The sequence below is a fragment of the Odocoileus virginianus genome, chromosome 2 (genome assembly GCF_023699985.2).
Source record: "Odocoileus virginianus isolate 20LAN1187 ecotype Illinois chromosome 2, Ovbor_1.2, whole genome shotgun sequence".
Taxonomy (NCBI): domain Eukaryota; kingdom Metazoa; phylum Chordata; class Mammalia; order Artiodactyla; family Cervidae; genus Odocoileus; species Odocoileus virginianus.
Genome location: NC_069675.1, coordinates 46,522,800 through 46,538,085, shown reverse-complemented (window position 1 = coordinate 46,538,085; position 15,286 = coordinate 46,522,800). Strand labels below are relative to the sequence as shown.

At 42.3% G+C, this 15,286-nt stretch overlaps 1 protein-coding gene across 2 annotated transcripts in view; it reads right to left on the bottom strand.

The window, feature by feature from the left end:
- The window catches only part of POLR1A (RNA polymerase I subunit A), an 83,626-nt gene that overhangs the window by 24,912 nt on the left and 43,428 nt on the right, over positions 1–15,286 (bottom strand). For both annotated transcript variants that reach the window (XM_020889449.2, XM_070479376.1), the window contains 2 exons: positions 3,139–3,288; positions 1,333–1,516 (listed from right to left, as the gene is read on the bottom strand). In XM_020889449.2, coding sequence (XP_020745108.2) covers positions 1,333–1,516; positions 3,139–3,288 — 334 coding nt within the window. The remainder of the gene's footprint in view (positions 1–1,332; positions 1,517–3,138; positions 3,289–15,286) is intronic.

Genomic DNA, 15,286 nt, shown 5'->3' with positions numbered 1-15,286 from the left:
TGGCACACAGGCTTACCTGCTCTGCGGCCTGTGGGATCTTCCTGGACCAGGGATCGAACCCATGTCTCCTGCAATGGCAGGTGGATTCTTATCCACTGTGCCACCAGGGAAGTCCATCTACTTTCCATTTTTAAAGACATTTGTTCAAGGAAGCTCACCGGAGAAATACTGTGAGAACCAGGAAAGAGCTTAAAATGTCTAATAACAGGAACTGGTAAAATAAACCATGGTACATCTACAAAAGCAGGACAGTTTATAGCCACGGACCTGAGGAAGTCAGTTTATATCTGCTTACAGAAGGACATTTATAAACATACCTGTAAATGGTAGAGGGGAGCAGATTACAAAACACTGTATTACTGTAGGAACCCCTTTTTTTCCCTGAAAGTGTTTGTACTTGGAAAGTCTATAAAGACACGTATCAAGTCAATATTGGTGTTATCTCTGGCAGTTGAATGCTGGGTGGTTTTTAATTATTTTCATGTCTGTGTTTATTTTGACTTTTCCACAATATAAATTTTATAATTATGATGGCCTTGCTTCAGGCCAATGAGCAAATTCTAGTAGACCCACTGGCTCCCTGTGCACATGAGCCAGTCCATGAACTCAGTCTCATCAGCTGGATGATTCCCACACTTGCTGGGGGTCCTGCTCAGTGCAAGGCCTGACACCCATTCCTCATGCATGGGAAACTGCAGAAGGGCTTGGACTCCGCTGTGCACACCGAGAGACACACGGCTCTGAATGAGCTCACGGCATGGAAAATATCAGCCCCCTTGTTTTCTTTATCAAAGTCAACTTCCTAAAACAGTGGGCTGTCATTTCCAGGGAGAGAGTTCCTCCTTCTATCTTAGGATCACTTGACAGGTCTGCCTCAACGTGGTGTTTCCAACAGAACCCACTGAGTCGGGAGATGTGGGCTGTCCTGACAACAGGAAGACTCCAGGTGGAGCGCAGAGTGCCCGGAAGATTCTGGAAGGGCACTTGCAGGACAGAATGGAGGTATGAGTGAAGAAAAATCAGTCTAGGAGACTGAAGACCATAAAGAAAGGTGTTGAGAAAGGGACAGAATGGAAATGTAGATGGGGGAAGGGGTGTCACTCTGTGCTCTATGAAGACAGGAAGAGACTGGGGTGTATGGGTGTGTGTTGGGGGATGTGGAAGCACGGAGAAGAAGCAAGGCTGCGCAGTGTCACTGGTGGCCCCATGAAGATGGCCTCACGAAGGGAGCCCGGCTGTTCCCCTGGAACCGGGAGAGACAATCTGGCAGGTGTGCTGGATGGGGAAGCGGACTGAGGCGGGTGGGGCCCCAGAGCCACCTGGCTGACTCACCTAAGGTGAAGCCTCTGTAGAGCTGCAGGTAGGCGGTGAAGAGGCGGGCCAGGCAGGTGAGAACCCTGCCGCTGGTCTCCCCACCGTAGATCTCGTAGCAGCAGTGGACCAGGCCGTAGGCGGAGCTTCCGTAGTGCGCCTTGTCCAGCACCCCGCAGAGCAGCTCCCCAGCTCTGATGATCACCTGCGGACGGATGGCCACTGGCGCTGGGGGGGGAGCACCCAGCCCCTCCCTCACTCAGTGTCTTACTGACCTTATAACCTTCACCTGCCTCAAATTCCTGATGCAAAGAAGCGGATAAAGCAGGTGAGCACATAGAGAACAACATTCAGGGTTTCCCTGGTGGCTCAGTGGTAAAGAATTCATCTGCCAATGCAGGAGACATAGGTTCAATCCCTGATATGGGAATATCCCACATGCCTTGGAGCAACTAAGTCTGTGAGGCACAACTACCTGAGCCTGTACTCTAAAGCCCAGGAGCCACAACTACTGAGGCCTGTGCTGTCCAACCAGAGGAGTCACTGCAGTAAGCCTGTGCACCACAACTAGACAGTAGCCTCCAGGCTCTTCCCAACTAGAGAAAAAAGCCCACCTAGCAACAAAGACTCAGCACAGCCAAAAATAAAATAAATAGCACAGAAAAAAGAACATTAAAAAAAATTCCTTTTCGGGGACTACACTCCCCCCAACTATAGACAGTTCAGTGTGTTCCAACATGGCCCCACTCCCATCACCCATCCGTTCTGACTTGGGGTCACGCATCCTTGACAAAAACTTTGTGACTGAAAAGGAGTACATTTTGAGTCTAAACTTCGTAACCGTGACCTTGGCCTAGGTACTTCCTCCCTGGAACCTTGGGAGTAAGAAAAAGATAACCTTTCTAATATCCTTTAAGGCCTGAATTTGTACTTCCCTAAAGCTTGTTTCAAGCATCAGAAGCTAATTTAAAGAAGGATTTCTAGTTTAAATTTAAAACTCAATTTAAATTTCTAGTTTAAAGGATTTCTAATTTAAAGAAGAGTGCTGTACACATTAAGCGTATGATCTATGAAGGGAAAGAAAAGGGGCAGCTTGGGTTCTAGTATGAATGGCATGTGTATTAGACCCTGTGACAAAGCCCTTGTGAGCGGGGGCCCTGGGGATACTTCCCCACCAAGAGCATATGAGGCCCTGGAAATCTTCAATGTGGGGTCACAGTCTCACTCTCCTGCAACAGTGCTGTGTCCCTGGGGTTTGGCTGTCCTGCAGATGCTGCCGAGGCCTGGTTCCTAGCCATGGAGCTGGGAGGTATGAAACCTCAGCACAAGGTGATGATAGCCAGCCAATCACGGGTCTCAGGGTCTGCATGTCCAAGCTTTGCAGAGTCAAGTTTGAGGCCTTCTGCTGAAAGAACCTTCCCAAGCTGGTCATAAGCTTTACGTAAGAATCAAGTGCTAATGGTTGGGGACTTCCCTGGTGGTCTGGTGGCTAAGAGTCTGAGCTCCCAATGCAGGGATCTCAGGTTCAATCCCTAGGTCAGGGAACTAGATCCCGGATGCCACAACTAAGAGTTCACATGCTGCAACTGAAGACCCCACGTGCCACAACTAAGATCTAGTACAGCCTACAGCCAAATAAATAAAGAAAATAAAAAATATAAATTTAAAAAGGAATGCTAGTGGTTGACTCTACACAGATCAGTACAACTCTTTCCTTCGAGGCATGACTCCTCTTGCCTCTTGCAAGACTTCTCTGTCTTGGTTTTAAGTCAAGCTGCCTAAACCTGGGACTAGAAGTCTCCAATGTACACAGCTGGGCAGCCATACCTGGGACTCACACATGGAGTCGGGGTTAAAGCCGGGAACGGACCGAGGAGGCTCCTTCACCCAGGCCTTTCCGCCGATCTTCGCCTTTCCCGACAAGTTCAGGGGGATATGGTCCTCCGGGATTATGTTGATGAGCAATGTGGACACGACCTGGAAAGAAAAAGAAGACAAAGCTGATGGCAGGAAGAAAAGCTGAGATGTTCCCTTTTAGGTCTGCTTGTCTTTCTTAATCCTGAAAGGCAGACAACTCCATTCTGATGAGCTGTAGGTGAAGCAGAAAAAAACAAACCAACCAAACACCACCACCACCACCACCAACAAAGGGACAGTTTCTTGTCTGTGGGACAAGCTGATCTCAGTTTTTACTTTTCTGCTTATGTGACTTATGTATAATGTACAGCATGTGAGAGTTGGGCCATAAAGAAGGCTGAGCACCGAAGAATTGATGCTTTCAAACTATGGTGCTGAAGAAGACTCTTGAGAATCCCTTGGACAGCAAGGAGATCAAACCAGTCAGTCCTAAAGGAATTCAACCCTGAATTCATTGGAAGGACTGATGCTGAAGCTCCAAAAGTTTGGCTACCTGATACGAAGAGCCAACTCATTGGAAACGACCCTGATGCAAGGAAAGATTGAGGGAAAGAGAAGAGGGTGACAGAGGATGAGATAGTTGGATAGCATCACTGACTCAACGGACATGAGTTTGAACAAACTCTGGGAGATAATGAAGGATAGGGAAGCCTGGTGTGCTGCAGTTCAGGGGTCACAAAGAGTCAGACATGACTGAGCAAGTGAACAACAACAGGATTAGAAACAAACACACACCACTAAGAACCTCACTTCATCTTAGAGAGCATCACCCCCTGACCTGAAAATTAAATTCCTGAATAGACCAAGGGAAGAAAAGGAAAATAAATTGCTGTGGGCTCATAGCACAGAAAGATTTAAATCTGTATGTGGTTTAAAAAAAAAAAGAAATTATTTGTTCTAGTTCTGTGAAAAATACCGTTGGTAGTTTGATAGGGATTGCATTGAATCTATAGATTGCTTTGGGTAGTATAGCCATTTTGACAATATTGATTCTTCCAATCCATGAACACGGTATATTTCTCCATCTGTTTGTGTCCTCTTTGATTTCTTTCATCAGTGTTTTATAGTTTTCTATGTATAGGTCTTTTGTTTCTTTAGGTAGATATACTCCTAAGTATTTTATTCTTTTTGTTGCAATGGGGAATGGTATTGTTTCCTTAATTTCTCTTTCTGTTTTCTCATTGTTAGTGTATAGGAATGCAAGAGATTTCTGTGTGTTAATTTTATATCCTGCAACTTTACTGTATTCATTGATTAGCTCTAGTAGTTTTCTGGTAGAGTCTTTAGGGTTTTCTATGTAGAGGATCACATCATCTACAAACAGTGAGAGTTTCACTTCTTCTTTTCCTATCTGGATTCCTTTTACTTCTTTTTCTGCCCTGATTGCTGTGGCCAAAACTTCCAAAACTATGTTGAATAGTAGTGGTGAGAGTGGGCACCCTTGTCTTGTTCCTGATTTCAGGGGAAATGCTTTCAATTTTTCACCATTGAGGGTGATGCTTGCTGTGGGTTTGTCATATATAGCTTTTATTATGTTGAGGTATGTTCCTTCTATTCCTGCTTTCTGGAGAGTTTTAATCATAAATGGATGTTGAATTTTGTCAAAGGCTTTTTCTGCATCTATTGAGATAATCATATGGTTTGCATATGGGAATGCAAATTAGTACAGCCACTATGGAAAACAGTGTGGAGATTTCTTAAAAAGCTGGAAATAGAACTGCCATATGACCCAGCAATCCCACTTCTGGGCATACACACCAAGGAAACCAGATCTGAAAGAGACACGTGCACCCCAATGTTCATCGCAGCACTGTTTATAATAGCCAGGACATGGAAGCAACCCAGATGCCCATCAGCAGACGAATGGATGAGGAAGCTGTGGTACATATACACCATGGAATATTACTCAGCCATTAAAAAGAATTCATTTGAATCAGTTCTAATGAGATGGATGAAACTGGAGCCCATTATACAGAGCGAAGTAAGCCAGAAAGATAAAGACCATTACAGTATACTAGCACATATATACGGAATTTAGAAAGATGGTAACGATAACCCTATATGCAAAACAGAAAAAGAGACTCAGATGTATAGAACAGACTTGTGGACTCTGGGAGAAGGCGAGGGTGGGATGTTTCAAGAGAACAGCATCGAAACATGTATATTATCTAGGGTGAAACAGATCACCAGCCCAGGTTGGGTGCATGAGACAAGTGCTCGGGCCTGGTGCACTGGGAAGACCCAGAGGGATCGGGTGGAGAGGGAGGTGGGAGGGGGGACCGGGATGGGGAATGCATGTAAATCCATGGCTAATTCATTTCAATGTATGACAAAAACTACTGTAATGATGTAAAGTAATTAGCCTCCAACTAATAAAAATAAATGGAAAAGAAAAGAAAAGAAAAGAAACAAGGACAGCAGGATTGAGGGAGGCCGAGGCAGCGCTGACATGTCAGACCCAGCACCAGGGCAAAGGTCCAGGAACACTCATCGGAAGCATCCTCCTCCCATTTTCAGGCCACGTCAAAGCACGTGACAATTATCACATACAATCAGTAACATCCTTCTGCAGAATAGCGTTGACTCTCTGGTGCTAAGGAGGAAAGAATGTGAAGACTAAGAACTCAGAGCTTTCCCTTGAAAGAGCTTCACAGAGGAGGCCCAAGTATCTAACTGAAAAGCGAACTGAAGTGAAGCTTTGAGATGCAGGGGGTGTCCCAATGTCCACGCCATCATACTGGTTGTGAGTTGCAGGGCAAACGATTATGCTCTCAGCCTTAGCATTGCGCATGCATAGAATACAGTTACGATCCATTCATTCATTCAGCAATTATATATTGAGTGCTTACTACGAACTAGGCACTAGGGGGGAGTGGTGAATAAAAAAGTCGCCGCCCTCAGTGGAGCCTCCAGTCCCAAGCGGATCCACACTTTGGAGGAAAATAAAGCGGGGAAGGAACAGCTAGGGTAGAGCAGAGGGAAGAGAGAATACCTGGGATTTTGAATAAGACAGGCAGGGTCTTACCACAACGGAGACGGGAGCCCTGAGGAGGTTAGATCATTCATTTTGGGCAGGAGGCTTTTCATTCAAGTGTGAAGTATTTGGAAGGTTTTGATCACAGGAGTGACATGCTCAGATTTCACTTTTAGCAGGATCCCTTGTTCCACACACACTGACCTGGCCAAAAAGTTCCTTTGGGTTTTCCCATAGAATGTTACGGAGAAACCCAAATGAACTTTTTGGTCAACCCAACACATTTCTGGCCTGGACTTCGAGGCTAAATCAATGATGCAGAGAATAAGCCTCCCAAGTGACACTGACAAGAAGACTTGGCACTTTAGAAGCAGTCATTAAGGCAACGTGAGCAGGAAGCACGCAGGACGGAGTCTCTGTGTGAGGCCCATCACAGGGCACACTGGTGAGGTGATAGCTTGGCCACCCGATGGGCTTCCACATGATTCACTGTTACAGAGCTGATCCCAGAAATCGATTTATTTGACTGGAATTAATTATGGCTACCTGAAAGGCTGGGGAGTCCTTCTCCTGCTTAAATCAGTATGGCCATCCACTCAATCTGTTGCTGCCGAATCACTGAGTCGTGTACGACTCTTTTACAACCCCATGGACTGTAGCCTGCCAGTCTCCTCTGTCCATGGGATTTCCTAATCAAGAATACTGGGGCGGGTTGTTCTTTCCTTCTCCAAGGGATCCTTCTGACCTGGAGATCTAACCCACTTCTCCTGTGTCTCCTGCACCGGCAGGCAGATTTTTTACCACTGAGCCATCTGGGAAGCTCTCATTCACTCTGTGTGTGTACACGCTCAAAAAGTCGTGTTTGACTCTTTGCAACCCCATCTACTACAGCCTGCCAGGCTCCTCTGTCTATGGAAAATTTCCAGGCAAGAATACTGGAGCAGGTTGCTATTTCCTCCTCCAGGGAATCTCCCCAACCCAGGGATTGAACCCATATCTCTTGCATCTCCTGCATAGGCAGGCAGATTCTTTATCACTACACTACCTATGCAGCTACCAACAGGAGGTCAACTTCACAAGCAGCCCACATGGGAGCAGCTGTACCTGGGATGACCATGGGTCAGTTCTGGAGAGGCCAAGGGCATGCATTCCCAAGGAAGCAATAGGCTTGAGGCAGGCAGACCGGTTGGACAGATCCTGGAGCAGCGAGGGGGTGGGTAGGCGGGGCAGGGTTGGAGGCATTGGGAGCCATCTACTGGCATGGACAGCTCTTTGTATGCCTGTACCAGGCCCATAAAGAAGGATCTGTATGTACACAATGGGGTCAGGGCAGTTACGAGAGCAGCTGTCTTCATGCATGTGTACCAGGAGACGGGGGACAACTGGCAACAACATTGTTACAGAAAGCAGACAGTACTCCTTGTTATCTCCAAGGAAAATGACCAGGAAGGTCTTGGCCCTCAGTCTTCAGAAAGGCCGGCACTGCCAGGACAGAAGATAAGGAGGAAAGGTAGGAGGGTGACTTCCCTGGGATGCTGACTACGAGCTGCACTTAAACCACAGTGCCACCTGCGCAGTGGGAACTGCCAGCTGGGCACAGTCAGGATGGAAAGTCTGGGAGATGGCTAACACATGCAGCCAATACATGTTAAGGAAAGGAGACAGATCTGCCACTTCATCTGTAAAATCAAGGGAGCAGGAAAAGCATCTGACAATCTCAATACCCTTTCACGACACAAACGGTCAACAGATTCGGAATAGGCGGCAACATCATCTGCCTGATAAAGGGGAGGCACTGATGCAAAAACTACCACTGCCATTTTCAGTAAGCAAAGGTGATGCTTTCTAAGATCAGGAACAAGGAAAGAAGCATGCTTTTGCCACTCTATTCAATAATGTTCTAGAGGTTTGAGTCAGGGCAATCAGGGATGGAAAGAAGAAAAGGCTTTTGGATTAGAGAGTAAGAAAGTAAACAACCTCTAAATGCAGATGACATAATCTTATACAGAGAAAATCTGAAAGAATTCAGAAGAACTTGTTAGCGCTAGTAAATGACTTGAGCAAAACTGGAAAATATAAGATCAATATTCAAAAATCAATCATATTTCTATACATTAACAATGAACAATCTGAAAATGAAATTAGAAAAACAATTCCATGTACAATAGAATCACAAAGAATAAAATACTCAGGAATAAATTCAACCAAAAAATTCTAAGACTTTTAAGTGGAAAACAATAACATACTATAGAAACAAGTTAAAGAAAATCTAAGTAAATGAAAAGACATCATGGATTGGAAGACTTAATGTTGTTAAGATGGCAACACTTTCCAAATTGATCTACAGATTCAATGCAATCCCTATTAAAATTCCAACTTGCATAACTATCAAGCTGACCCTAAAATTCAAACGGGAATGCAAGGGACCCCAAACGGTTAAAACAATCTTGAGAAAGTAGACAAAGCTGAAGGACTCATATTTCCAGATGTTAAAATTTACTACAAAGCTACAATAATCAGGACATGGGTTCCCAGGTGGCACGAGTGGTAAAGAACCCACCTGCCAATGCAGGAGACATAAGGCATGGGCTTGATCTCTGGGATGGGAAGATCCCCTGAAGGAGGGCATGGCAAGTCACTCTAGTATTCTCGCCTGGAGAATCCCCATGGACAGAGGAGCCTGGCGGGCTACATACAGTCCATGGGGTCACAAAGAGTCGGACACAACTGAAGCGACAGCACACAGCACTCATTGGCGCAAAGACAGACATACTGACCAATGGAACAGAAGTAAGAGTCTAAAAGTAAGCCCATACTCAGTGGCTAATTGATTTTTAACAAGAGTGCTAAGAACATTCAATGGGGAAAGAATAGTTTTATTAACAAATGATGCTGAGACAACTGCGTATCTACCAACAAAAGAATGAAGGTGGACCCCTATCTCATAATACACAGAAAAATTAACTGAAAATGGATCAAAGACATAAATGTCAGGGATAAAACCATAAAACTCTTAGTTGAAAACACAGCTGTAAATCTGTGTGACCTTGAAATTGGCAAAAGTTTCTAAGATATGACACCAAAAGTACAAGGAACCAAAAAAACGTAAATAGGATTTCATAAAAATTTTAAAAAGTGATGTGTCAAAGGACACTGTCAAGAAAGGAAAAAAGAACCCATACAATGGGAGAAAATACCTGTGTTATCATATATGTGATACAGATCTGGTAGCCAGAATATATAAAGAATTGTTAGAATTTAGCAATAAAAAGACAAACCACCCAATTAATAAATGGGCAAAAGGCATGAATAGACATATCTCCAAAGAAGATATTACAAATGGCCAGTAAGCACATGAAAAGCTGCTCAATATTATTAATCATTAGGAAAAGGCAAATGAAAACCATAATGAAAGACTACTTCACACCCACTAAGATGGCTATTTTATTATTATTATTATTATTTTTTGGCTGTGCTGCTCAGCTTGTAAGATCTTAGATCCCTGATCAGGGTTCAAACTCAGGCCCTGGTAGTGAAAGTGCCAAGTCCTAACCACTGCACTGCCAGAGAACTCCCCCAAGATGGTTATTTTAAAAACAAAAGAAAAATAAATGTTGGAGTGAATATGGAGAAATTAGAACCCTCATGTACTGTTGGTGGGGATTTAAAATTGTAAGCTGCCTTGGAAAACGGTTTGCTAGTTCCTCAAAAAAGTTAAATACAGAATTCTCTTATGACCCAGTGGCTTCTCTCTTAGCTATATATTCAAGAGAATTGAAAGTACATATTCATATAAATGAGTACATCAGTTTCATGCACCAGTTATGCACAAATACTCACTGCAGTCTTATTTGTAATAGCCAAAAAGTGGAAAACAAGCCAAATTATCCATTTATCAACTGACAAGTGAATAACATGTGGAATATCCATACAATGGAATATTATTTAGTCACAAAAAGAAATGAGGTACTTTTTATGCTACAACATGAATAAATCTTGAAACCATTATGTTAACTAAAACAAACAAGCCATAAAAAGGTACCTATTATATGATAACATTTATATGAAATGTCTCAAACAGGCAAATCAATAGAGACAGAAAGTGATTTCCAGGGGATGGGGGAGGGAGGAATTAGGGCTGAATGCTAATAGGAACAGTTTCTTTTGGGGATTATGGAAATGTTCTGGAATTAGACAGTAGAAACGGTTGCACCACAGAGAATACACTAAAAATAAGCACGGAATTATACACTTACTAAAAATGGTAAAGTTTATGGTATGAATTATATCTCAATTAAAAAAAACAAACAAGGATGCCAGACAAGATTCTAGGTCTCTTCCTGCACTAATATTGTAGAAGTGTATAATTTACTTTCTGGTCATAAACTATGCTAGGAATAAAAGACCAACCACAACATTCTCAGGGAACTAAGATCCCACAAGTTGTATGGTGTGGCCAAAAAGGAAAATAACTGGACACTCATTAAATATCTGCCATTAGAGGGACAGTTAAATCAACTATAGAATATCCATATTACTGGGTAAAACACAGAATGGGTTAAGAAGAATGAAGTCAATCTACACGTACAGACAGAGGATGAACCCCACAATAGACCATATCATAGCATGCCTACTCAGTCGTGTCTGACTCTTTACAATCCCAAGGACTGTAGCCTGCCAGGCTCCTCTGTCCATGGAATTTTCCAGGCAAGAATACTGGCGTGGGTTGCCATTTCTTACTCCAGGGGATCTTCCCGATCCAGGGATCGAACCCACATCTCCTGCACTGGCAGGCAGATTCTTTGATCACTGTGACCTCTGAGAAACTCATAGATCATTAAGTGAACTAAGTATGTCACAAAACAATTATAAGAAACATTCTATTACCCTAGCACATGAAAACGTTAAATAAACTTCTTGCCACATCTGAAGTATGTTAGGGTGGTTCAAATTGCCTGAAATAATGGGATTTCCTGAAATAATGGAAATAATGGCATTCCCTTTGGAGGACCTGACAGCTCATTTAAAGTAAGCCATCTTACAGATCAGTTAAAACTGAGGTCCACATACCTATGGATAAGGAAAATGCATGTCTCAGGCAACAGAATAACATGGATAAAGAAGCAGTTTTAAATACAAGCTCAAAATTGACTGTCAAATTTAATCATGGTTCATGGTTCCCCTGAGTAGGTATATGATTCCATTTTTATTTCTTCTCTGTGAGAGTATGCACTTAGATGAACAATGGAGTTGGAGAGAGAAGAAATTTTTCCTTTTTCCTTTGATATTACTATCTCTTTAAATAAAAACTTACGTTACACTTCTATAGTTAATATAATAAATGAAATCAGCAAGGTTGTGGAATACAAGGACAATACAAAATTAGTTGTATTTCTATATACTACAAAATTATTTGTATTTCTATATACTAACCATAAACAAATAGGAAATTCCATAATAAAATCATCTATAATAGCAATATCTAGAAATGAATCTAAGGAAAGATGAACAAGACTTCTATGTCACTGAAAGAATGGAATATTCAGTACTGGAAATATGTCCATTCTTCCTAAAGTGATCTGTAAATGTGATGTAACTCCAATAAAACTCCTTGTAGCTATTTTTTGGCAGAAATGTACAAGAATGCTTTGAAATTCATGGGGCCAAGAATATTCAAGACAGTCTTAAAAAACAATGCTGGAGACTTACTATCAAAAATCAAAACTTATTATAAAGCTACAATAATTAAGAGTATAGTATTGGTGCAATGGAATCAAACAACCAAAGGAACTGAAATTAATCCAGGAGTAGACCTACACATATGCAATTAGTTGATTTAGGACACAAGAAATACTAAAGAGCAGAGGAAAAGCAAACACTTCTCATCAATTACATCACATCAATGGGATAGTCCTACAGGAAAAAAATGAATTCTGACCCCTACCTCACATCAACACACCCACAAAAACCAACTCTGGGCATAAGTAGACCTAAACATGAATGGTAAAACAATAAAACTGCTAAACAGTGATACAGAGAAATATCTTAATGACTTTGGGGCAGGCAAATAATTTTTATACAGGACTAACTAGCCATAAAAGGCAAAGCCTGGTGAATTATATTACATAAAATAAAGAGCTTCTGATCATTAGAAAGAGCTTCTGATCAGCATTAAGTGAAAGGGCAAAAAGGCTAGCCATCAAGTAGAAGGTATTTGTAATACCTATAATCTGGTAATGGACCTACACAAGGATATACTTCTAAAACTCTTACCTATTAATAAGAGAATGGCATAGGATCGAAAAAAGGCAAAAGACCTGAACAGGAACTTCACAAAAGGTGAGATCCCAATGGCCATAAGGATATAAAGAGGTGCTCAAACTCATTCGTTACTGCGAGTGCTAAGTCGCTTCAGTTAGGTCTGACTCTATGCGACCCCATGGACTGCAGCCCACCAGCCTCCTCTGTCCATGGGATTCTCCAGGCAAGAACAATAGAGTGGGTTGCCAAGTCCTCCTCCAGGAGATCTTCCCAACACAAGAATCGAACCCATGTCTCTTACTTCTCTTGCATTGGCAGGCAGGTACTGCTGAGAATAAGGAGAAACCATAACCCTCCTGCCCTGCTGACGGCGGTATAAATTGCTACAATCACTTTGGAAAACTGTTTACTAAACTATCTATTATAGTTGAAAGTAAATCTTATAACTCAGCAATTTGATTCCTTGGTATTTACCCATCAAAATGCATATATATGTTCAATAAGAGACATATACAAGAATGTTCATAGCAGCCCTATTAATAACAGTCAAATGAAGATGACTGAAGACAACCCAAACATCCATTAATGGTAAAGTGAACAAGTATATAATGGTACAGTCACATAATATAAGAAAACCACTCAAGAGGCTGTATGAAATGCCCTGGAAAAATAGCCTAGGACTTAATTTTTTAGGGCAGTACAAATAAAATTTCCCAAGCTAAGCTCCTTCTCTCCTGATTCAAAACATGGCTTTTCTCTGTAGAATATCAGACTGGGTCACTAACAAATTCTTCTGCAGTGCAGTAACTGTTCCCTTCTTTCACCTACTTGTACAGAAATAACAGCCTGTACCAACATTTCAAGAAACCCGGAAAAATCTCAACTGTGACATAAATAAAATCTGGGCCTATTTTCTAATTTTACTTGGTTATACAGTAAGCAGAGCCCAGAAATGTTAAATTATTCCTAACACAAACCAAATTATTCTATCATTTTAATCTTTTTTGTATCAAATTTTTGCTCATATACATTTTTAACATGGTTCTGTTATTATGCATAGAACTGTGTAGTTTATTTCTTCTTTCAACATTACGTTGAAAATTTTCCAGACTGTTACACAATGCTTTAAAGCCACTATTTTAAACTACACAAAGCTTCCCTGGTGGCTCAGACGGTAAAGAATCCGCCTGCATGTGGGAGACCTGTGTTCAATCCCTACATTGGGAAGATCCCCTGGAAGAGGGCATGGCAACCCACGCCAGTATTCTTGCCTGAAGAATCCCCATGGACAGAGGAACCTGGTGGGCTACAGTCCATGGCGTTGCAAAGAGTCGGACACGACTGAGCAACTAAGCACAACACAGCACATCTTAGTAAATATATGTCCCACAATTTACTCAGCCCCAGTGCTGAGTATCCAGGTTTTTCTAATATTCCACCACTATAAACCATGATGTCATGGACTACTTTTTTCAAGTAGCTTTTATCAATACTACATTTCAGACGATTTCCTTTGGCTGGATTCTCAGACTGACGTGGATGAACATACCTGTAGCTCTAGTTATGTAGTCTTTGTCCATTATTTGGTTCTATTTTGAACACACTGCTTATGTTTAAACAAAATTCTAATAAATTCTGGATGGTACAGTTCAGTTCAGTTGCTTAGTCATGCTCTTTGCGACCCCATGAACCACAGCACGCCAGGCCTCCCTGTCCATCACCAGCTCCCAGAGTTTACCCGAACCCATATCCATTGAGTCAGTGATGCCATCCAACCATCTCATTCTCTGTCGTCCCCTTCTCCTCCTACCCTCAATCTTTCCCAGCATCAGGGTCTTTTCGAATGAGTCAGCTTTTCGCATCAGGTGGCCAAAGTACTGGAGTTTCAGCTTCAGCATCAGTCCTTCCAATGAACACCCAGGACTGATCTCCTTTAGGATGGACTGGTTGGATCTCCTTGCAGTCCAAGGGTCTCTCAAGAGTCTTTTCCAATACCATACTTCAAAAGCATCAATTCTTCGGTGCTCAGTTTTCTTTATAGTCCAACTCTCACATCCATACATGACCAGTGGAAAAACCATAGCCTTGACTAGACGGACCTTTGTTGACAAAGTAATGTCTCTGCTTTTCAATATGCTGTCTAGGTTGATCATAACTTTCCTTCCAAGGAGTAAGTGTCTTTTAATTTCATGGCTGCAAACACCATCTGCAGTAATTTTGGATCCCAGACAAATAAAGTCAGCCACTGTTTCCCCATCTATTTCCCATGAAGTGATGGGACCAGATGCCATGATCTTAGTTGACTTAACACTTAAAATCCCTTTATTTCTAAGATAACTTGAGATGGCTTACAAAATAAACATACATAAAAAAGAAACAATGAAAAAATTATAAACAGGAACAATTAGTGAACAAATAAATGTTGTTGTTGTTTAGTCACTAAGCTCTGTACAACTTTTTCATGACCCCATGGACTGTAGCCAGCCAGGCTCCTCTGTACATGGGATTCTCCAGGCAAGAATACTGGAGTGGGTTGCCATCCCCTCCTCCAGGGGATCTTCCCAACCCAGGAGTCAAACCCACATCTCCTGCATTGGTGGGTGGATTTCTTTACCACTGAGCCACCAGAGAAGCCTGGACAAATACATATATCCAACTTAATTAGGGGCTAGCAAACTACAGCATATAGACCAAACGTGGCCCACCATCTGTTTTTGTAAAAAAGAAGTCAAAATGAATCACAGTCAGGCTCATTCCAAAGCCTTGTCTATGTCTGCTTTCACATTATCATGGCAGAGCTGAGTAGCTGTAATTCACAGATCG